The sequence below is a fragment of the Pteropus medius genome, unplaced genomic scaffold (assembly GCF_902729225.1).
Source record: "Pteropus medius unplaced genomic scaffold, Ma_sr-lr_union100, whole genome shotgun sequence".
NCBI classification, from domain to species: domain Eukaryota; kingdom Metazoa; phylum Chordata; class Mammalia; order Chiroptera; family Pteropodidae; genus Pteropus; species Pteropus medius.
The window spans coordinates 996,289-1,019,566 of record NW_024340847.1 but is presented as its reverse complement, the minus strand read 5'-3'; the positions used below and the strand labels follow the sequence as shown (position 1 = coordinate 1,019,566).

At 47.7% G+C, this 23,278-nt stretch overlaps 1 protein-coding gene across 7 annotated transcripts in view; it reads right to left on the bottom strand.

Moving 5' to 3' along the window:
• LMBR1 (limb development membrane protein 1) overlaps window positions 1-23,278 on the bottom strand; it is a 90,360-nt gene that overhangs the window by 53,591 nt on the left and 13,491 nt on the right. For all 7 annotated transcript variants that reach the window (XR_005647450.1, XM_039837116.1, XM_039837127.1 and 4 more), the window contains 2 exons: window positions 19,728-19,867; window positions 3,300-3,403 (listed from right to left, as the gene is read on the bottom strand). Coding sequence is in view for 6 of the 7 variants with exons in the window: in XM_039837116.1 (XP_039693050.1) it covers window positions 3,300-3,403; window positions 19,728-19,867 (244 nt within the window). In the remaining variant the exon portion in view is untranslated. The remainder of the gene's footprint in view (window positions 1-3,299; window positions 3,404-19,727; window positions 19,868-23,278) is intronic.

Below are 23,278 nucleotides of genomic sequence, written 5' to 3'. Positions count from 1 at the left end.
GAGCCAAGCGCACTGTACTGAGCCCCACACAACAGCAGCAGCTTCTAGAACACCTAGCGGTCAGATGCAGTAAGCTCCAGGACCACGCTGGGTGACGACGGCTGACATGCACTGAGCTGAGCCTGGCTTCCTGAGCAGTCGCCTCTCATTCGTCCTCTAGGTAATAAAGGTGGCCATCGTCACCATGCTCACTTTACAGAAAGGAAACCTCATGAAGTAAGAGCCCAGGCGGTCTGGCCAGCCCTCGGGCCCTGGGCCCCGGGTCCCCTCCCCGTCTCAGCTGGCCGCTCCCCAGCACACTCATTCCCTCCCCTCTCCCTGCTTCCTGAAACAGGACGAAGGGCAAGGTCACCAGTTCGGTGTCTGCCACCCCCGTTCATTCCGCTCCACGACGACCCAGGCCGGGCATGGGGTGACGCCCTGAGCGCTGCCTTTCTGAACTCGTGGCCGTGTCTGGGAAGTATTCGGATTGGTCCTGTTCCCCACAACCACTCACCACATCGGTCCCTCTGAGGTCACGAAACGGAGCGGGTGACCCAGAGGCATTTTGAGGCGAGGAACGCAGTCAAAGACGTGCTTAGGAAAGAACATTTCGATCATGTATAAGAGACGAGAAGGAAAAAATCTGGAGGAAGCATGTCGCGTGAGCGTCGGTGCGAAAGGCCGGCAGGACCCTCTGACGTCCCGCCTCGAGCCGATGTCCCCTGAGACCTTCGTTTGCAGAGGGCACACGAGAATACGGACGCGTCCCTGGGGTTTCGTGTCGGTTTTTTGTTTTTTGTTTTTTGTTTTAATTCTAGAGAAGGTAACTAATTCTGCTTCAATAAATTCAGCCAAGTTGCTTTTCTGGTTGGTTAGTTCACAAGGAGGGAGAAAAATAATTTGGAAGCGAGGGGTCTGTTCATATCGGTTTTTTTTAATAATCTGTTTAAGTAATGACTAGATTTTGATGAGCAGCATAGCTAGGTACCACTCAAGACACCGAGTGTGAAAATACATCCGCAGAGCTTTCCCGGCCGTGCAGCAGGAAGACACGGGGAGGGAGGGGCGGCATGTGCTGGAGCCCCTGCCCCCCGCCCCTCCTCACAGGGGCCGGGGACTCGACCAAGTCTGCCTGGTGGCACCTCCACAAAACACGGGGCTCCTCCTATGTGACACGCCGTCCCTCGGAGACGCGGTTAAACTCGGACACGTGTATTTGTCCCTAAATGGACTCAAATAAAACAGGAGATGCAAAAATCCTTGGCGAAAGCCCTGCGCCAGCTCCCTCTTGCCTAGGGCATAAAACCCACGGACCTAGCCGACTCCGGGCCTCGGGCCCCAGACGCCGGCTCACCCCGCAGCCTCGGGCCGGCCAGAACCCAGGCCTTTGCTCGGCCGCGCGCCACCAGCTGCACCGGCTCAGCCACCGCTCTCAGCTCAGGCGCAGGCCGGCCCCCCAGGAAGCCTTCCAGACCGGCAACCCGAGGCTCCCCACGGCCCCGCGCCCCCACAGCAGCTCGGCGTGTGCAAGGTCACCGCACCACGTGCGTGCCGCTCATCGCATCTCTGACATCCCCCCCGGGCGGCCTTGCAGGCAGGAGCCCCGTCTTTCCACTGCCGTCCCCAGCAAGCTCCTATGACAATAGCAATTACTGCGGAGCGAGCGCTTTATCACTGGCAGAGGAACGAACGCCCGTGGAAAGGCTCCAGAATGCCCCCAAACCTGTTCCTCGCGCATCTCCGATGACGTCATTCCTTCTGATGCTCGCTGTCGTCGGCCCTCTGGGATGTCACCTTTGCCGTGTCATTCTCCCAGAAGCTCGGCCCCCTGGCTCCCAGGGGGTCACTCTGCCTCTGTCCTCCTGCTGGCAGATGGCACCCGTGCAGGCGTCTGCTCGTGCGGTCCCCGGCCAGCACTCGCCCACGGCCCCGTGCCCCTCCCCCCGGCTGTCCTGGGCCGGCTCCCCACGGCGCTGACATGTGAGGGACGCGAGCACCAGGGCAGGGCACGAGCTCTGCGACTGGCCACGCGGGTGCTCGGACCCCTGAAGAACACTTACTGTCTTTGGGCCCCAGTTTTCTCTTTATAAAAGGCGGGTCTGCGCTGAGTCCCTTTCAGCAACAAAACTTCCTAGAGTTTCTTCAAGGAATGATGAACGGTCAAAGAGCTTTTTAAACCGAAACTATATAATTATTCACATGACATATGACTTAAATAAGTTAAGCACATCATCATAAAAAACAATCCCAATATATGAAACCGGTGTTCTCAACGTCAGACATGACTGCCAAACACAGCCTTCCATTCTGATCTCGCTCCGCTTACTGAATACGAAACCGACTGTCAGTTGTCCCAGCTGCAGACTGTCAGAGCACAGAGAGACACCCCGAAAACAGAAAGGGGAGCCCACGGAAACATCGCCTTCACCGTCACCCCTCGGAGGCTCCTTCACGGCACCCCTCAGAGGAGAAGTCTAGAATGCGCCATACTACAGGTTTCAGTGAGAAGAGAGGTTGAAATGTTAGACTAAACAATTTCATACCTGAGAACCCACAAAAGTTACGAAATAACAGGGGCGCACGCGTTTACAACCTCCCGTGCCCAACTTATTTAACGGGCGTCACAGTATTACTCAGTAATAAGATAGTTACACTTTCACTATAAATTAAAAGGTGTAATGTGTCTGTAAATAAACTAACACCAGAATTCATTTCGTCAAGTTTAAAAATCACCCAAAAAGTATTAGCTGCTTAAATCTTTGCATTATATTCGAAAACCTGACTCCATTCCTTTCATTTTAAAAGGCTGTATTCGAGGACAGATAACGTCATTGCCACTTATCAAGATGCTCTTGCAAAGCCCCGTGCTGCCTCCTTCTGACCCCGCCACCCCGGCTCAGGAGCGCAGTGTCCCGGTTCGCCTGGCCAGCTGACGGGGCACGTCTGATTGTATGACACGCTGCATCCTGAAAACACCGCCGATGAAATCGCTTTTACGTAGACATATTTTAAGGTGTTCAGAACTTCGTGTCATGCTTCAGACCAGAGGGGAGCGCCCGCGAACGAGGGGAGTAGCCGCTGAGCAGCAGGCGTGTGCAATGCACACGCGGGCTCCGCCACGCGCGTGCGCAGCACAAAGCACTGAGTCCGCGACGGCTTCCTGCCCGTGGGCGGGCAGAGCAACTCCGTGCGCAGCCGTTAAATGAACTTCTCACATTCCAGTCCGACGGCTGCGCAAGCCGACTTTTTATACTTCGCCACGAATGGTAGTTACGCCTTCACTTAACTGATTTAATTCCGAAATACGGTTCACTCACCTTCTTCAGGCCAGCGAAACCTTCGGACTCCAGGAAGAAAAAGGCAAAGGGCATCAACACAAACAGGCAAAGGTTGGAGAAGAGAGAAGCGAGGTTCCACAGACCTACAGAGAGGGGACACGAGAAGACGGACGGGTTAGACACCGACGGGCCTCGTCGAAGAAGTCACTGCACTGACGCATGGCGCAGTCAAAGAGAGACACTTTAACGGTACAAGCAAACATGAACTTGGGGCGTAGCCTGACAAATGAGCTAAACTGAGAAATCAGACAGTAATCGCCTATTTATTTAAATTTTGTGTAACTTCGTAACATGTACCTATTGGTAAAAAAGCCAATATAGAAATTATTTTCCTCGTGCCCTAAAAATAAATTCACTAAAGGTATGGCAGACGCAGAGATCCAAAGACACAGCCTCTTTAGACATATTGGCACCTGAATATTTAAATTAGAGCCAGTAGCATTTACTGAGCATTTAATAAATGCCAGATACTCTACTAAACATTTTACATGCATAATCTCATTTAATTTAAGCCTCATAAAAACCCTACAACTAATAATTAGCATTTATTGAGCCCTCATGTGCCAAGCGCTGTTCCCAGTGACTCACAGATGCGATGCACACTCATTTGCTCTTTGCGGCAGCCGCGTGCCAGGCGGCAGAGCCTGCTGGTGGCAGCGCCGATCCCGCGACGTTTACAAAGCACCGCATCGCAGGAGTCCTAGCGAGCGGCTCCCAGCGGGAGAGGGAAGGGAGAGGCAGGGAGCGCGCAGGACCTGACCCGTCTGGGGCACGTTCTGCAGTCCTTCCTAAAACCACAGTCGAAAGCAGCTAAGATGATAATGAGAACAGATTCGGAAGAAGCGAACTTTAGATGTGTCGTCGGGATAGTATTTGGCCCAGTATCTCACATTTTTAAAGATAAAACTCAAGAGTAAAACATAAAAACTATGCCAAGTATAAACTCGACGTACTACGTGCAATTACATTCGATGCTTGTGAAATGGGCAGCTGATTCTTTCCACATCCTCATCGACGCCGGCGCCGCAGGAACGAGGACACGAAACCTGTGTGCTCCCAGAGCTTACGCTCCGGGCGTGCGGCTCTGCCGTGAGGTCATCGGGAACGACAGTGCACGCGTCCCCAGCTGCGCCGGTCACAAACAGTCACGAACTCACGTAGCTGTCCCAGCAGCGCCCGAGGCCCTCTCTGGACCGGCGTGGAGCGCGACGAAAAGAACGATGCGCCCAGCACCTGTCCAGCCACCTGGGCGGCCCCTTCCCTCGGGAGGTACAGCGACGTAGGTAACAGACTCGATTTACAGTTTCCTACCCAAAAATTTAGATAGATTTAATGAGTTTTACAACCTATTTAACTTAGCAGGAAATAAAATGTTTTACAATTTTTTTTAGAAAACGTCTTGCATGCTTCAGTGGAAAAACCTTAATTTGAACTTTTGAAAATACAAACTGTTCTCGAGTACCTTCCCGCCTTGCTGCCTGTGCGCGCCTGAGCCCCTTCCCCAACGCGGGGGCCACGAGCACAGCCCGCTGTCTTCCCGTGCTCACGGCCTGTGCGCACGGAGCTGGTGGCCAAAGGCAGGCCCGGGTTCGAGCCCGTCTGCTTGTCCACGTGGCAGCCTTGAAAGTCACAGGTTCCCATCTACAGAGCAAGACTGAGGGCCCGGTCCACGGGTGGTGCTGAGAATTACGAAAATGATACACGGAGGACAATCGGCACATCTGTCATGCAAAAAAACGCACGTAAGACTTGTCACGGCCCAGAAGGCACCAACACACAGCGCTGCTGGCTGCGGTGCCCGCTGACCTCACTGTGAGTGACCCACATGCACTTCTGGCTTTTCCTCTTCTCTCCCTTCCGGGGGAGTCAGCTCGGTTTTTGTGGCCACAGCCTGCACGTGTCGAACAGCGCTGTCCCCTCCCCCAAGAGGTTCCGGGTATGGACAGGCACCATCCACGCGGCTCCTCGAGAACTGTACCTTACTAAGACTCGAGGGGCCTGGCCCACAGCTGTGCCCTCTAGGTCAAGTTCACAAACTCGGTCCACAGTCTTTGGCCTCTACTTTGACGGCTCAACATCATTTTATCACAGTTCCCAAGTGAAGTCACTGACAGATACGCAAGGTCCAACTATAATTAGTGTTACGCAAATTACTACATAATACCTTAGTATTCTTTATGGCTGGAGAACGATTGTTATATGTCGCTTTGCTCGGGCACGGTGGAAAACAAATGTCGGTTTTAAATCGTCTATGTTGAAAGGTAAAAGTTAGTATATTCAATTCACGCGAAATAGTTTCAGTCCGATGAAATATCTCACAGGACTTCAAAAACTGTGAATAACAGTATCTACCATGTACTCAGTACCCAAAGTCGGGCAGCGGTCTGCATACTCTGGGGTACCACCCCGGCTCTGTGTCATGAGGCCCTAAAGTTCAGAATCATGCCCGGGGCCCAGGGCTCGGAACCGGCTCTGCTACTCTCCCGAATATGCTGCAGCAGTTCGGGCAGCGCAGACCCACTCTGCCTGCTCCTCTCACACTCTTTCCAGAGCCTGTGCATTTTTTCGGAGCCTTTCTCTAGACCGAGGCTCCACGAGACACGCGTCACGCTCCACGATGCTGGCTTCGGTGAAGAGCCAGAAAGCCTGAGCTGCATGCGCGAACGTTACTCTCTGCACGGCTGGATGTAAGCAAGGAAACGTGCGCTAAGTAAAAGCTCGTGGGCCCAACTAGAAAAACAGAATTCTCGACGGTCTGTGCAAAATGGAGGAAATCACAACACGTATAAAAAGTAAAAATATCAATTTTACAAATGTATTGAGTTATAATTGACATAAATCATGCACGTAAAGTGTACAATTTCATCAATTCTGATGTAAGCGTGCACCAGTGACGCCATCACCATAATCGAGATAATGAACGTATCCATCGCCGCTTCCTCGTGCCATTTATAATGGCCGCCTCCTGCCCCCACGCCGCCGCCCACCGCCCACCCATTCTGTGCTTCAGAAAAGAGCATCCTCCAGACTTTTACATAAACGGTACGTGTGACGTGCACTCTTGGATTTCTCTGGCTTCTGTCCCCTAGAACAACTACTCTGACATTTCCCAACATAGTGACGTGTATTAGTGTCTGTCCCTTTGTATGTATCAGCTTGAATCCAGTCACCAGACGCGGCCATTCACCGGCGAACGGCTCGCTGGGGAGTCCCCACCCTGTGCCCACTCCGACTAGAGCTGCGCCGTGCTCTCGCGTCCAAGCCTTCGCACGGCCACACGCGTTCACCCCTCGCGGGCGAGCACCTGGGCATGGCATGGCTGGGACACACGGCAGGTGTGCGCTTGACACATTTAAAAGCCACGTCGATGTTCCAGACTGGCAGCAGAGTGCAGATTCCAGACACATCTGGCCCAAAGCCGGGGTCCCCGCGACTCCAGCAGGCGCTCAGTGGAGTCTCGCTGTTGTGTTCGTTTGCATTTATTTCCCTAATGAAGAAGTGACGCCCTGGACATCTCTTCTTGAACTTCTTTGGTGACGTCTCTTTGACTCGGTTGCCACTGCTCGTTGACTGGGTCGTCTGGGACTGAGTTTGGCAAGTTCCTTCTACGCTCCGAATACGAGTCCGTGACCCGGTGTGTGACCTGCCAGTCTGTGCACTGTCTTTTCCTTCCCTTAACAGTATCTTTCAAAGAACGAAATTTCTGGATTTTGAGAAAGTTCAATTTATCAATTTTTCCCTTTTACAGATCCTGCTTTAGCGATCTTACCCGAGAAGTTACAGTCTAGCCGAGTGTCACGAAGACTTCATCGTAAGTTTCCTTCCGCACGGGCTACAGTTTCAGGATTTGCTTTTAGGTCTATGATGGTTTTGAATTACTTTTTGTATATGGTGCCAGGTATAGACTGCAGTTCATTTTTTTGATTATCCAAATGTTCCGACACCATTTGTGAAAAAGAATACCTTTTTCCCACCAAATCGCCTTTGCACCTTTGTTGAAAGTAAATTGACAATACACGTGTGGATAATTCCTGACTGTCCATTCTCCTGATTTGATCTGTCTGTCTATCTTTACGCTGATACCGCGTGGTCTCAATTACCATAGCTTCAAAACAGTCTCTGAGCCAAGTACTAAGGCCTCCAACTCTGTTCTCTTTCAAAGTTCTTTGAATTCCCATCTGAATTTTAGATCCATTTCCATTCCTACTGCCGGGATTTTGATCAGGATGGTGCTGACTCTACAGAGCGGTTTGAGGAGAGCTGACACCGGAGCAGTGCCGTCCGCTAACCCGTGCACACGCCCCCCACGCACTGCGGCACTCTCTCTCCTCAGCAGTATCCTATGCTTTACAGTACATAGTCCACACAGCCCTAAGTATTTCACGTTTTTGATGCTACTGTATATAATAAATGGCGCTGGTTCTTAAATCAATCTCCAATTTTTCACGGCTAGTATACAGAAACGCAACTGAGTTTTGTATATTGATCTTATATCCTGCAACCTTGCAAAATTCACTTACTGGTTCTAACAGTTTTTTTTATAACAAACCCCACCAGAATTTCTACATACACGATCGTATCGCCTGTTAACAGAAAGTCGTCCTTTTCTCTCCCCAACCTGGATGTTCTTCGTTTTCTTAAAAACCTCCAGAACAGTGGTGCCCAGGAGAGGTTCCCGATCTCGGGGGGAAAAGCGTTCGGTCTTCCACTGTTAAGCATGGTGCCACCTGCAGGGTTTTCAGAGACGCCCTTTATAGGATGAGAAAATGCCCTTCCGTGCCTAGTTGGCTCAGAGATTTTATCAGGAATGGACGCTGAATTTTGTCCAATGCTTTTTCTGCATATGTTGTGATGACCATACGTCTTTAGCATGTGAATATGGTAAATTACATTCGTTGATTTTTTTCTAAAAGTCATGATGTATTATTCTTTTTATATATCGTTATATTTGATTTGCTAAAACTTTGTGCGTCTATGCTCATGAGGGATATTCGTCTGTAGCTTTCACATAATGTCATTCTGATTTTGGTACCAGGGTAATGCTGGCTTTGATGAGTCAGGAAGTATTTCCTCGTTTTTAATTTTCTGAAAGTCTGTGTAGAATGCCTATTACATCCTCCTTAAACATTTGGTAGAACTGACCTGAAGCCCTAGTGGCCGGAAGTTCTACCTGTGAGAACGTCTGTAACATTTCCCGGTCTGTGAGAGCTTCAATAATTCTTGCCTTTCGAATTCTTCCATTTCTCTAAGTTGCTGACTTTATTGGCATAAAGGTGTTCACGATACGCACTAATCATCCTTTGGGTAGATGTGGGATGTTTAGTGATGTTGCCTCTCATTCCTTATTGGAAATTGGTGTCTTCTTTTTGCTTATCAATTTTAATGATCTTCTCACCGATTTCCTCTATGTTTTCTGTTCTATTTCACTGATTTTTCCTCTTTTTTTATTTCCCATCTTCTTCTTACTCTGAATTCATTTGCTCTCCTTTTTCTAGTTTCTTAAGGTAGGAACTGTGCAAACTAATTTGAGACTTTTTTCTTTTTCTAAAACAGGCATTTTAGTGCTATAAATACTTTGAAATGATTTTTTTCTATTTTTATTTAGTTCAAAGTACTTTCAAATTTCCCTTTGGATTTCTTGTTTTCCCTATGAGTTATTGTGAAATATATTATTTGGTTATCAAATACTTGAGGGATTTTCCAGTGTGTTCCTATCACTAATTTCCCGTTTAACTTCATCGTTAGAAAGCATCTCTTGGACGACTTAGATCCCTCTAAAAGTATGGCAGCCTGCTGTATAACATTTCAGGGTAGTACCTTGTTCCCAGTGTACTTAAACACAATGTGCACTCGCCTATTTGTGGGCAGTGTTCTAGTAAGTGCAAGTTAGGCCGAGCTGGCTTAGATGTTAGTTAAGTCTCCTACGTCCTTCATTTTTTCCTGTCTACTTGCTCTATTAATTATTGGAAAAGGGGTATAGATATATCTAAATATAATTGTGATTTTGACTATTAATCCTTTCATTTCTGTAAGTGTCTGCTTCATATCTTTAATAGCTGTTTGTTAGGTAGATAAATGTTTATTATCGTGTTCTTTTGATGAGCGAATCCTCATCATTATGAAATGGTCTTCTTTATTCCTTACCTTTTCTGATAATACACTTTGCATGGTGTCTCCTGTTTCTCCTATGGCTGGTGACCTATCTGTGTGTCTCTATTTAAAGTAGGTTTCCTGTAGGCAGCATGTACCTGTGTCTTCCATGTTCACTCAATCTGACAATCTCTGCCTTTTAGTTGGGGTGTTTAGACCGTTGATGTTCACTTCTTCGGTCAGGTTAAAATCTATCAACTTGCTCTTTGTTTTCTATTCATCCCATTGTTCTGTCTTCATTTTTTCTTCTTTTTCTGTGCTCCTTTGGATAAAATAGTTATGATTCCATTTTATTTCCTCCGTTTGCTTATTGACTATACCTCCCTGTCGAGCTATTTTAGGATTTTTTTAGGTTTATCATATCACTTCTAACTCATCACACGATCTGCCTTCAAGTGACATTACAACGCTCCACATACAGCCTAAGAAACTTACGACGGCGTATCTCCATTTCTCCCTTCCTGCTTTTGTACTATCGGTGTATGCGTTTTACTTGCACATTACAGAACTCTATCTGAACAACCAACCATCTCTTAATGAGACTTACATAACAAGCGAGAGCGCTGTCACACCACCGCAGATGGCCACTGCCAGGGAACTGCCCTCCCGCTTCCGGTCTGGGCTTCCGCCTCCCACCAATCCGTCTCCCCCGAAGGGCCCGGGCTTTGCGGTGCGCGTCTGCTGGCGAGGGGCGGCGCCGTCCGTGCACCTGACACTGTCTAAGCCTCTCTGGATTCAGAACTAGCGTGGCAGGTTTTGTACTTGAGAAACGTTGCCTTGCTGTCATCTGGCTTTTTTATCCCCCATAAGAAATACGCTGGTTCATGTCACTGTTCCTCGGTACTTTACGTGTCTTCTTCTCTGGATGCTTTTAAGATCTTCTCTTTGTCACTGGTTCTGACCAATTTGATGACGTGTCTTGGTATAGTTTCTTGCACATAGTGCTGGTTGAGCTTCTTGGATCAGTGGATTTATAGGTTTCACCCAGTCTTGAAATTTTTCTGCCATTAATTTTTCAGATTTTTTTTCTTAACCTTCCCTCCCACAGGAACATCATGTCACGGATGCCCCAGTCAGATTTTCTGCCATTTTTCTCTATGGGTGTTTCTCTTTGGGACAGTTTTCACTGTTATGTCTTCAAGTTCACAAATCTCTTCTACAATGTCTTATCTGCATTTATCCCATCCAATATTTTTCACGTCAGACATTACAGGTTTCATGTCTAAAAGTTTGATTTGGTTCTTTTTTGTATTCTCCATGTCTCAATATGTTCAATATGTAGCTTCCGGAACACAGAGTTATAAAACGTGTTTTAATGTTCTTGTCTACTAACTGTGAACCTGCATCAGCTGTGAGGCAGTTTTAACTGATTTTTTCTCCTGGTTGTGGGTGGTACGATCCCACGCTGTACTCAGCTATGGACTCAAGGCAGGCAGCACAGACTCGCAAAGACATCCACACCTTAATCCCCAGAATCTGTGGACACACTACGTTACGTGGCGTATTAGTTTTCTAGGACAGCAGCACAAAAAGGATGGCTTCGAGCAACAGAAATTCACTCTCTCACAGTTCTAGAGGCTTAGAAGCCCAGAATCAAGGCGTCGTCAGGGCCACGCGCCTCCTGAAGGCTCCGGGGCAGGCTTCCTGTCCCTTCTGGTGATTGCTGCGATCCTTGGCAGTCCTAGGCAGTCCTAGAGGCACCGCTCCAGCCTCAGCCTTTGTCTTCACGGGCCTTCCCGGTGTGTCTGTGCCTCCATTTCATCTTCTTATTAGGACACTAGTAACGAGATTAGGACCCACCCTAACCCAGTATGACCTCACCTTAACAATTATATCTGCGAAGAAATCATTTTCAAATAACGTCACATTCTGCGGTTCTCAGTAGACAAGAATTTGGGGGCTGAGGGGAGACACAATTCAACCCAGTATACATAGCCAAAAGGACTTTGCAAATATAATTAAGGTCATGAACCTTAATAAAGAGACAGGGAGATAGATCATCTTGGATTACTCAGGTGAGTCTTTAAGAGCTGAGAACGTTCTCCAGCTGGAGTCAGAGGTGCAGCACAAGAAGTCAGGAAGAAACTCGACCCACCTTTGCTGGAGGGTCACATGGAAAACATGAGGAAAGTGGCAGCAGCCTCCAAGGCAAAGGTGGGCACCCGACTGACAGCCAGCAAGGAAATGGGGGCGTCAGCTGTACAACCAACACAGAACCAAGTTCGGCCCATCACCTGAATGAGCTCAGAAGCAGAGTCTCCCCAGAAACTCCAGGAAGGAATGCAACCCTGTGATACCTTCATTTCATGACCCTAAACAGAGGCCTTTCATTTTTTTCCCCCCAAAAAGAGGGTGTCAGTTTAATAAGATTATGGGACATGGTTAAACTGAGACCATGATAGCCATTAATTCTACCCCTCTGTGTAAAACAATGCTTATTAAGCTTCTGATCAGTTTGTAAGACACTAAAACAGAACTGAACACCTGTACTTGCATGTTTGTGTGCACACGGACACACGAGCCTTCTTAATGCACGAAAACATCCTTTTGAACACATCCAACTTCAATAAAGCATTGAATGTACTACGGCTACCCTGTGTACCGTAATGTCCTCTAAGAAAACCAGGGACCCCCACCACGGTGGAGGAAAGGCCTGGCTGGTAGATGTCTGAGTGTGTGGCACTTTACGTCTGAGCAGCCTGGGTCTGCGTCTGTCAGCTCCATGTGACTTAGAAAAGGGACTTCAACTCCATGCATGAAATAGGCCATATCCTAACTCATCGGGCTCTCGTGAAGAACGGGAGCAATAACACGCCACGTGGTGAACCATGCCGGTGCCTCTCCCGCCCTGTCGCAACCCAACACAAATGGTCCAAAAAGCTGAAAAATCCTAGTGCTCACCAGAAATGAGACCAGAGAAGACAAAGGAAGTGATGGGAATTACAGCTAAAATTACCTCTCAACCAAGTTTTTCTTAAAGAATTATTCTCATTAATTACACCAAAAAAAGCTTATATGGCAAACATGTGACATTAAAAGTATATAAAAACAAGCAGTGACAAAAAGGAGGCATAGAAAATAATTTGCAAAAAAATGCACCAAATTATGAACAATGTGAATGCAGTGAAATTATAGGTGATTTTTCTTCCTACTTTTCTACATACTCTAAGCTTTCATTAAGGAACACATAAAGACCCTGAAAACCCACAAAACACACACTTAAGCCCCCTCGCGAAACTCAAAAGCCTCCACATCCCTGTGTCACAGGACACCCCAGAGAAAACACAGGGCAGAGGACATCAGGGCTGCGGTGGAGACGCCAGCTGGGCCCTCAGCCATGCCACCCCCTTGGTCCCCTCGGTCCCCTCGTCCCCCTGGGTGCACAATTCAAGTTCCAGCCTCAGTCGAGCGGCATGTCACCAAGTGGCAGGGCACTTCAGAGACTGCTCACAGGCGGCTGCAGACAGGACTACAAACCCTTGGACTTGCAGAGTAACGGCAGGGGGACGGTTTACCCAGTTTTTGCAACTTGAAACAATCAACTATCATTTGCAGCACAAAAGGAGACTTTTCACTGTTGTTGATCTATAAATATACATACTTCCAGAATTTCTCTTTCTGATCAGATGTGTCCTTTTCTTGAATGAAAACCACAAATTCAAATTTTTCTCTGTAAGTAAAAAGACCTCACATTCTGCCTTAGGCAAAAGCTCACACACCAGTAACGGAGCCTGCTCTGCCCGGCGCCGCGGCGAGAACCAAGGCGGCTGCGGAAAGCCACGCCCCGCTGCGGACGCGCGGGGACCGACGGGCGGCGGCGGGGACCAGCCGGGCGCTGGGCGGCTCTGAACACCGGCTCCCTTGGTCTGTCGCCGAGTCTGACGCGTCTCTCGCGTCCCGAACTTTAAATGTACCCTGCACATAACTTGCGAAGGTTTCGCCTCCCCCGGCTGCCCTTTCCTGGGAGACGCCACGTGAGTGCCGCTGGCTCTGGCGACCAGGGCCGCGGGAAGGGACGCGCCGTAAGCGGCAGCTCCGCCGGACGGCCACACGAGCCCGGGCACCTCGGCCAGCGATGGATGGACGGACCGCGCGCACGACGGCGGCCCCAGATCACAGCGCGGCTGAAAGGCTCCTGTCGCCGAGTGACGCCTTGCGACCTAAGGCCGTGGCGCGACGCGCCTCCCACGTGCTTGGGGCGACGCGAGTGGGAACGCCCACGGCGCCCCTGTCACACACTCTCGGCGGTAACAAGTGACTCGGCGTCATTGTGCCGCCTGTGCCCGGGCGTAGACACGCGCGTGCCCAGAAGCAGGCCGTGCGGGCTGCGGCGGCCCCGCGGGCCCAGCGCCCTTGACCGGCGCCCTTGACCGTGCCTCCCGCTGGCGCCGCTGCCCCTGTGCCGGACTCGGTCTCCGCTGCTGCGCGCGGCAACCTGCTGTGGTGCTCGCCGCCAGCCAGGTGGCCGGCACGCCACCCAAGTGCTAAGCGCCTCCCTGACGGTCGTGCGACAGCCGAATGGCCGAACGACGCGGTTCCTGGGGTGCACGTGGCTGTATTTATTGCAAGAAATATTCACTTAACACTGAGAATTTAAGAGCTCAGGTCTTATCCCGCCTAACAGGATAATCATCCACATAAATAACCAACTTTTTCAAAGTGTAACTAATTAAATGAAAAAAATTTATTAACCAGAACAAATAAATGTGAAAGCTTTAGCCTTAACTTATGCTAGTTTAATTATCAAATCGGCAACAGAAAGTTAGTTACTGTGAGAACATCTAATATATAGAAAAATAATATATCTAACATATATTCCTAAGTAGTAATTATGTTCTTAGCAGCTGTCTAAAACTTAGTAAGACTCCGGCATTTCACAAACATACAGCAGACATGGATACCTCTCAGATAGTCCACAGTTTTGATAAGCTGTTCCTAAATCAGGGCTAATACACATAACATACTACCACTGCCTTTATTTGATTATATGTCATTACATATTAATTTGTAAAATAAAAAGTAATATTAGTCGAATATTACTTCAGAAAGTTAAAATTACATGCTTCAACACAGAAATTCACAAACTCTGTAGTTTATCTAAATCGTGTCAATAACAACCTTTTTGAAAGATATCCGCCTATCCCCAAAAGAAGTATCTGAACTTAAACAAAGATTATTTAATAATCCTAGAAGAGTTTAAAACCAAATCAAAGCACAGCACTCTGAACTGCCAGAACAGCAGAGGATGCGTTAACATCTAGCGCCACCTGCTGGAGTCACAAAATATTTCAAAATACAATAGAAGATACTATGAAGTAAATTATCACTTTTCATCACAGTAACAAAAAACTTCATAAATTTAAATAAGAAAATTAACCAAATTCAGCTATATTCAATAACATCCAAAGTGACAAAACTAAGCTAAAACCAATATTTCAGTGGAAGTGAGGATCTAATTCGACTGTCAAAAAGTGACTAATAAAAAAATTCTACCAAAGAAGTATAAACTTAGAAAAAAAGACAACAGGTTTACTTTTGAAAGGTGAGTGTTATGAGAACTTCAGAATTAGAATAGCTTCTGCTTGCTTACTTAGAAGAAAAACAAATAAAGAATAATTTTAGCAATGACTTGTGAAATTTTTTACTTTATTATAATTTTTTTCTTATAAAGCAAAAAAGCAATACATGCCCACCATTTCTATGAAATGTTACACAGTGCAAATACCAAAATAAAAGTTTATATCATATTAGCCTACCAACCAGAGGAAAAGAGTTTTTCAGCATCTTTCTATACTCATCTGCATCATCATCTGTAACAGCCAAAGGCACTCACTGTTCGGGTCCACCACAAATTAAGCAAGTTTCCTACTTTGAACATTCAGGCTGTTTTTTATTTTTATTATTTTAAACAATACTTCAATAAATATTAGTAACCATGGTGACGCACATTATAATAAATGGCTGAACTACTAAGACCAATTAACTAGAGATTGTTAGTAACATTTAACTATCACTGGTACATCAAAATTTATTAAGGGCTGACTTTTAATATTTACACGTAACTAAGTATAACACTTCTTTAAGTTAGATTTCTTAAAATCTAAAAATTTGGTTTTTTCCAAAGCTTCTGTGGACTTTGAAAATGAATAAAACAAAGATTTTATATTGTTCCTTGGTGATGTCTACAACAGCATACTGTCTATTCCCGCTGACGAAACAAAATAAAGCACATGTACCTTGCAAAGACTAGTCACATCCACCGTGGTTACCTTTTAACAGACTGACCCTCAAACTGGGCAATCATGTTACAACATGTGTCTGGTCACAGTGAGTATGGATAGCCTGGCAAAAACTGGACCCCAATAGGGGAAATTACCTCAATAATTGAAGAATTACTTCCTGACTTTAAGGCTACAATTTTAATTCCATCATTCTGCCCTCCAACGATGTATCACTGTTTGGGTTTTAATTTTAAACTCATGACATAAAATTACCATTTCAAAGTGAATAACGCAGCAGCATTTAGTGCACTCACAATGCTGTGCGACCACGACCTTGACCGAGTTCCCAAACGTTTTCATCACCCCAAAAGAAAAACCCATTTAGCAGCTGTATCGTTATTTTTCAATTTATGGAACTGAAGAGTTTCATACTTTTCCTCTAACTGTTTAACATATAAGATATAGAAAGTGAATACAAATGGATACTTTTTGCTGTCCATTTTAACCTATTTTTTCCAATTTTCGTCATAATAAAAATAATAATACGAAGTTTTAGCTGGCATTTTAATTTGTCACCTCCGCCCACCTCGTACCATCCTACAGTAAACTGAAGAAGCCAGCATGCCGTGATGCATACTTGGGGAGCGATGGGACTCACCTCACAGCACCCTGCGGACAAGCGGCGAAGGCCCCCAGCTAAAACCGCCAATGCCCAGGGGAGCACCCCCGGCCTCCCCCTGGAGCCAATGCCGTTTCTGTATATCATATTCTTCAAGCTGCTCTAATAACTTTGCGGTGTAGACAGAGATACTTCCTGCTACACGATACAGAGATTTGGAACTTAGATAACATGGGTAACACATAACATCTCAAGCCCGGGGCCCAGAATCCTAACACTGCATTCAAGACGAACAAAATATCCTTCCGCAGACTAAAGCATCATTGACACACACTCTAGCCTCTCATCTCTATGTGATTTACACATTAAAGGCACAATCCATCAAAAAACGTACATACTGATGATTTTATAGGATAAGCCATTAAAGTTCCTTTCAAATTAAGTTCATTCCTTATCGAAGTATTCTAATGATACAGTCAAAAACTTTTATTCATCCAATCAATGAATCTCTAGTGAACATTTGCGGTGCGTAAGCACCGGAACAGCTGCTCCACGAGAGACTAGGAACTTAAGACATATTCCACGTCCTCAAAAAATTTAGCGTAAATTCATGCGAGGTTTAACAAAAAATAGACAAAAAGAATTCAAGAACACTCACTATATGCGGCACCTTTGACACATATACAGCTCTACCAAAGACTCAGAAGCAGAAACAAAGCTGGGGTCGTGACAGCCTCAAGAGCGAGGCCGGCGTCCCAGGCCTCCTGAGACCCGTTCTGGAGAAGGCACTCGGAAGGGTCTCGCTCCAGTTCCCCCACTCCCAGCCAGCGTTGTTTACTGGGGAATGAAGATGCCGCTTCTTATATAGTTTATTCATTCACCATGTTTATCGGACTACCACTATGTGGGAAGCACTGTTCTAGACCCTGATTTATAAATAAAATAAAATGCCCGAGCTTACATACCTAACATTATAATGGAAAGACAACCAATACAAAAACACATGACTTCCAAGGGTAAGGCCTCTAGCCCAAATACATGGCATGTCACGTGCTGGCCGCTCTTACTTCCGGTCCATAAACAGAATAACGAAAATAGCCCTGATTCCGAGTGTTTGAAGGTCATCACGTATAGCACGCAATTTCTGTTTAGTAAAACTGAAAACAAAGACCAGTTCACTTGCCGTACTGGTTAGCCAGCCTGAGACCACCTGCCCTGCTGGCGAACACACCTGGCAGCCAGCCTTCGAAGACGCACGCACCTCAGGATCCACAGCCTTAGAGAAAGCTGGGGCAGAGGGGACGGCGCCAGCAGTCTTCAAACATTTTAGACAGTACACACAAAAACAGCTTTGTAAATTACATATTGGCCACGTGTTTGCTAATAATAAATAGCACCGTCATCTAAAATTAACTCACCAGAAACATTACGGCCATTTTTCCCGGTTGCTTCCTGCCTCTCATAATAACAGGTGACTTTTCAGACTTACTTTCTGTGTCCATTTCAGTAAAGACCTTAGTTCGCTTACTTGAGTTTATCGATTGCTAAGCACCAATAACAGACTGATTTCTTTTTATTCACTTAATAATTAGTCCCAACATCATTGGATTCATTTGGTCTTCAGAGCATCAATGACTCCGTTTGTTTCCAGTTTCGAGCATGACAGAAACCACAAAGCCAGATGAAAATACGCAATTAGACTAAAATGTCAAAATTCTTCATGTCGAAAAACAGCCTAAGCAGTATTAAAGGACGGTTGAGAGGAAAATGTTTGCACTTAACCTGATAGACGGCTAATTACTTAAAATAAAAACCATGCAAAACTGGGCAGAGAGAATACAGGTAGGCCATCTCATAAAAAATCAGTATGAATGACCTATAAATGTGCTTTGTAAATGTCCACCTGCGCTAGTAAGTGCACTTAAAGGGGGAAATTCTTTACCTATTACACTGATAGTTTTTTTTAACTAACACCCAAAATTGGTATGGATACTTTCTGGGAATAGAGACCCCCCCACACACTTCCCAGGCAAGGGGAAATGCTAGTGGCGTTTGCATGGTTTTTCCGAGGAATAACAGAGAAATATCTTTTCAAAAAGGTTCAAGTATGCTCACCTGGAAAGTGAATTGCAGAAATTTAACCTATGGACAAATATTTGTTTATAAAGATGTGCAGTGTAGCCTGTCTCTCAAAAACTCGGGAACAAGCCCTGATTACGATGGCTCCAGGCAATACCTCAACGGCAGAGAAAGCGCTGACCCACCCACAGGACACAAAGTGCCCGTGAGCGCCGCATGAGCACCGCGGGGCCCTGCTGCCTGGGTGAGTTCGCAGGCACACGCCACTGAAAGGCCACTGGCCACGGCGCCCACGGTGACTCTCCGCATCACGGGACTGTGAATAGTAATAACATTCTCCCCTCTAAATTTTGTTTTCCAAATTTTCTACAGCAAACGTGCATTTCTTTAAACACACACAATGGGATGAGAGAAAAGGTATGAGAGAAAACTCCAGGTGGATTAAACAGTGAAACAAGCAAAACCATTTTTTGAAAAGAGAAAAAAGAGAATATTTGTGACATCTCACAAAAGGGAAAAGATTTTCTAAACACAAAAACACTTAGAGAAACCAAAGGAAGAAAAAGATGACAACATAAAAAATATAGAACTTATATAAATCAAAAAGGCAAATAAAATTCAAAAAAGTATTTATAAAAATTGGATAAAAAGCTGACGTGTTTGACACATAAAGAGATCACATAATTCAATAAGAAAAGAAGGGGTACGGGACTATGAAAAATATAAAAAGTTATATGCATTATACCTTTCTATATATCTTATAAGTTAAAGTTAAAATGTCCTACCTCACCAAAAATTGCCAGCACGTGGCAGAGCCAAGACTGGAATGCAGGTCAATCTGGCTTTGAAGCATTACGTGTTGCCTATAATGAGTCAGTCGTTAATTTTTTTAAAGCCACATTAATTTTAAAGTTTGTACTTGAGAAAAGAGTTTTTCCGCTCTTGGACCATGCATTTTGAAACGACTAAAACAGCTAGCAGCGAATAAATCAAATGGAAACCACGGCTACCTTTTTTTAGGTCTCAAATGAAGGCTGAGCTCTTCTGACGTGTCTGGGCAAACCAAAGTTCTCTTGCTAAATATTTAAATGAAAATTTACTTATCGAAACCATGGTAAGTATAAAAACTGCTCCTTGATTAAAATAAGAAAGCCTTTCACAACTAGCAAGGAATAGGGGTGATAAGTAAAGTCTGGTTTGGGGGTTTTATTAAGGGCTCAAATGGTCGATTGCAGGAAGATGCACGTTATGAAGAAAACTACAAAAAGGAAAATCTAGAACTGCAGCGCGGTAAAAAGAGAGGACGCGAAAGGCGATCGTGAGGCGCCGCGCACTGACCGTGAATCAGAGAGCCGTTCAGCCACTGGATGTAGTAGTTCTGCGGGAAAGAGAGCAGGACCTCGTTGCTGATGATGGAGAAAGGCAGCAGCAGAACCGCACCCGCCGACACCGCCAGCGTGAACGTGCTCAGGGACAGCCTGGGACAGAAGACAGGCACCGTCACTGGGGTCGGAAAACGCGAGGGGCGTGGGAGTCATTCGGGGAGGACAAAAACTCTTAAACGCTTAAGTCTCAAGGGAGTTAGGTAAGAATCTCATTAAACACACGTAGCTGGCAGACAAACGCTCCGTGGAACTAGATGAACTCTGACTCCTTCCTCCGAAAGGCCGCCGACTCCAGGGCGCGGGCCCGCAGACGCGCATGCGCCGAAGACAGGCCGCCGCGCACGCCTCGCGGAGCATAAACTGGCGCCGTCCCTCTCCTACACTCAAGTATTTATTTCACAGTTGCATTTAATGAACAACTTTGGCAATATATGCTAACGGCAATGCGACAACTGTTTCAGGTGGAAAAAAAGACTTGTGAAAGCAGTATGAAATTATTTCAGGGGGAAAAACTCACAAAGCCATTGGCCTGGCACTTCTTAAAATAAGTAAAGTTAAATAAATTATACTAGTAAACAGTAGGAAACTATTAAACAATATTATACATTAAACAGCATTTAAAACACTTGTTATTTTTTAAAATAAGATCTAATATGTACTAATATAGAAAGATATCTAAGTAAAAAAAAAACTGAAGAAAAGCATGTACGACAAATAGAAAACATGCCCCTCCCCCCCAAAAAAGTGCATATACACACACAGAAAATAGTGGTACAAAAAAAATCTGGCATAAAATATGGATAAGGGGCTTTCGCTTTCTGTTATACATGTCTGAAATGTTTAAATTTTTATATCTAATTTTTTAAAGATATTTTTTCAATGGCAAAGAAAAAGAGCACCTCATTAACATTACAGAGGGAAATGTAATTTAATACCCGCCCCATTAGAGTAAGCATACGAATAATCTGAAAGAAAATGTAAGATGTAAGAAAAAATCATGCTAACCGCTCAGAAGCCACAGCGGACAGTGACCGTGCGGCCATCGCCATCTTGTGGCGGCCATCGCCATCTTGTGGCGACCCACGGAAGTGTTTTCCCACTTAAAAGCCAAAACCACCACAAACCCCCGGCCAGTCAACGCTGATACATTTTTCAGCGTTGCCCCATGACACACACTGGAACCACGATTCAAATCAGACACAGGCAAAGTCCTAGGACCGGTTCTGCCAGACAGACAACACGCCTCCTGGGACAAGCACGAGGACAAGCCTTCGTCCCAGATCCACTGCCCACTCAGGCAGTGACCGGCCAGAGCGAGCCTCAGTTTTGTCCTCAGAAGTCCAGTGAGGGAGCTGTCCTCGCCACCATTCGTCCTTACGACACCACAGCTCAGAGCAGAGCTGCACCCTGCCACGCCGGGCCCGCAAGGCCACCCACACGCTCCTCCAGACCCCTGACCACCGCAGTCCTGCACGGTCACCTGCCTATCGTCGGTGGCTCCGTGGCTCCATGCCCTGGGCCACAGTTGGCACCCCTCTGAGGTCCCCCTGTGTGTCATCTTCCCTTCTTGTGCCCCTCGGTCAAGTCCGTGCCCCTCCGCTGGGCTCCCAAGACCCTCCGACCACACGCCCGGCAATGAAGGCCAACCCTCGTTCCCAAACCAAAGCCTGGGACCTGTCATCTGGACAAGCTGCCTGCTCACGAGGCAAACAAAGTACGAGAATCACAAATGACCCAGAAAAGCCTGTGTGGTCACCATGGCTATAGCGCTGCCTCTTTCAACGAGACTTTCGGAATCGATTGCAGTTTGGGTCCCGTGGCTGGCCCCAGAGATACAAAAAGGTGACGCCCTTTATGTAGTGAAGTGCTGGCCAGGGTCCTTCCCGTAAGGCCCTGGGTCCGGTGAGCAAAGGGTAGCGGTCACCGCGTATACGACTCAGAAAAGTGCCCCTGCATTGAAGGACAGTTTCGGGACTGCCACCTTCTAACCGGAGCAAACTGCGCAGAAGCATGGGACCCTGGGTGGGATGGGAGAGCAGGGTCGAGGATGGCGACGCTCAGTGACTGTCGCCTGGGACGGAGGGGGCTGCAGCTGGAGCCGGCTGCTGGGAGAAGCGGCTCAGCCCTGGGCCTGTGGAGTCCAACATGTCTGTGACATGAATGTCACAGGAGCCACCTCTCCCTCTCGTCGCAGGCCACCAAGTCACCTTGCATTTCCGTCTGCCCCTTTATTGGCCATGTGCTCTCTGACCCCGGTCAAGATGGTGTCTGCCAGGGCCCCCCCTCTACGCTCACTCCCTCCTCTCATCGGCCAGTACCCTGAGGAAGCTAAGCCTGAAACTGGGAAGACACCCTGACCTTGGTCAACGAGGCACCAATCACTGACTCCCATCAGGACAGACGCGGACCGCTTTATGTTACGCTGTGGAGGGCCCATGACACTCAATCTGCTGCTCAGAGTGTCCGACTGCATGCGACGGTCTCGAAGGCTCTGAGTCTTCGACATGCCCTCGTCACTCTGAGCACCTCCTTGCATTCTGGCCGACAAGATGTAGAAAATGAGTCTGGAGCGCTCGCTCCCCGCCCCGGCCTGGCACCCCGTCTTCACCCTGGGGCCCTGGTTCCCAGTGGAAAGCTGCAGCCCAAAGCTCAGATCCGGGCACTCTCTGCCTCAGGGCGGGCGCTCCGGGCGCCCTCGGTGGCAGACCAGGAGACGCAGGTGTGAGCTAGGCATGCACGGGCCCACACGCACCCTCACTCACGTCTGCACTCGGTTCCAGAACTCTGTGTGCTCGAAGCCACGGATCCACGCTGATGCTTCCAACTCTGGCGCGCCAACTCAGCGTTCATCTCCGTCGCCCCCCACAGCTGCTACCTGAGATGGGGCCCCATCGTCTGGAACAGTCCGATCCCGTACGCGACCAGCCTCCTGTCACACTGACACCCCACCCTACGCAGGTGCCCTCCTGCTCAGGTGATCCCCCATTTTAGACTATCCTGCCCCATGGACGCCCTCGCTCCCCTCCTGAGCTGACGCCCCACACCAGGCCACCCCACTGGGGACACCCTCCTCAACCTACCTGGGCTCTGCCGCCCTGCAGACACTCTCCCCACCCGGTGCGGGCCCCGACTCCATGTGACAGGCTCCGCTCTGGGGCTCTGCCCCCAGGCCAGGCCCCCCGCGCACAGAAACCCTCCTCGCCTGCTGGGCTCACAGGCCATCCTTAAGGCAGTGTCCCCACTGGGCACTGAATTTTCACATCAACTGCTTTAATCTGAACCAGACCGAGCCGTAAGTAGCTGAGAGCAGCTCTCGGGGGAGCCAGCTGCTGCCTGGGAAGGCAGAGGGAGCCGGTCGGGGCGCAGGATACCCGGGAACGGGCCTGACGCGCTGATGGGCGCTCAAGGCGCTGTGCGGGTGAGCCGTCCAGACCCCTCAGGAGGCTGAGGGCCGCCACTGCCACTCACGGACAGAGGGCTGGCGGCGGGGACAGCACTGAGCAC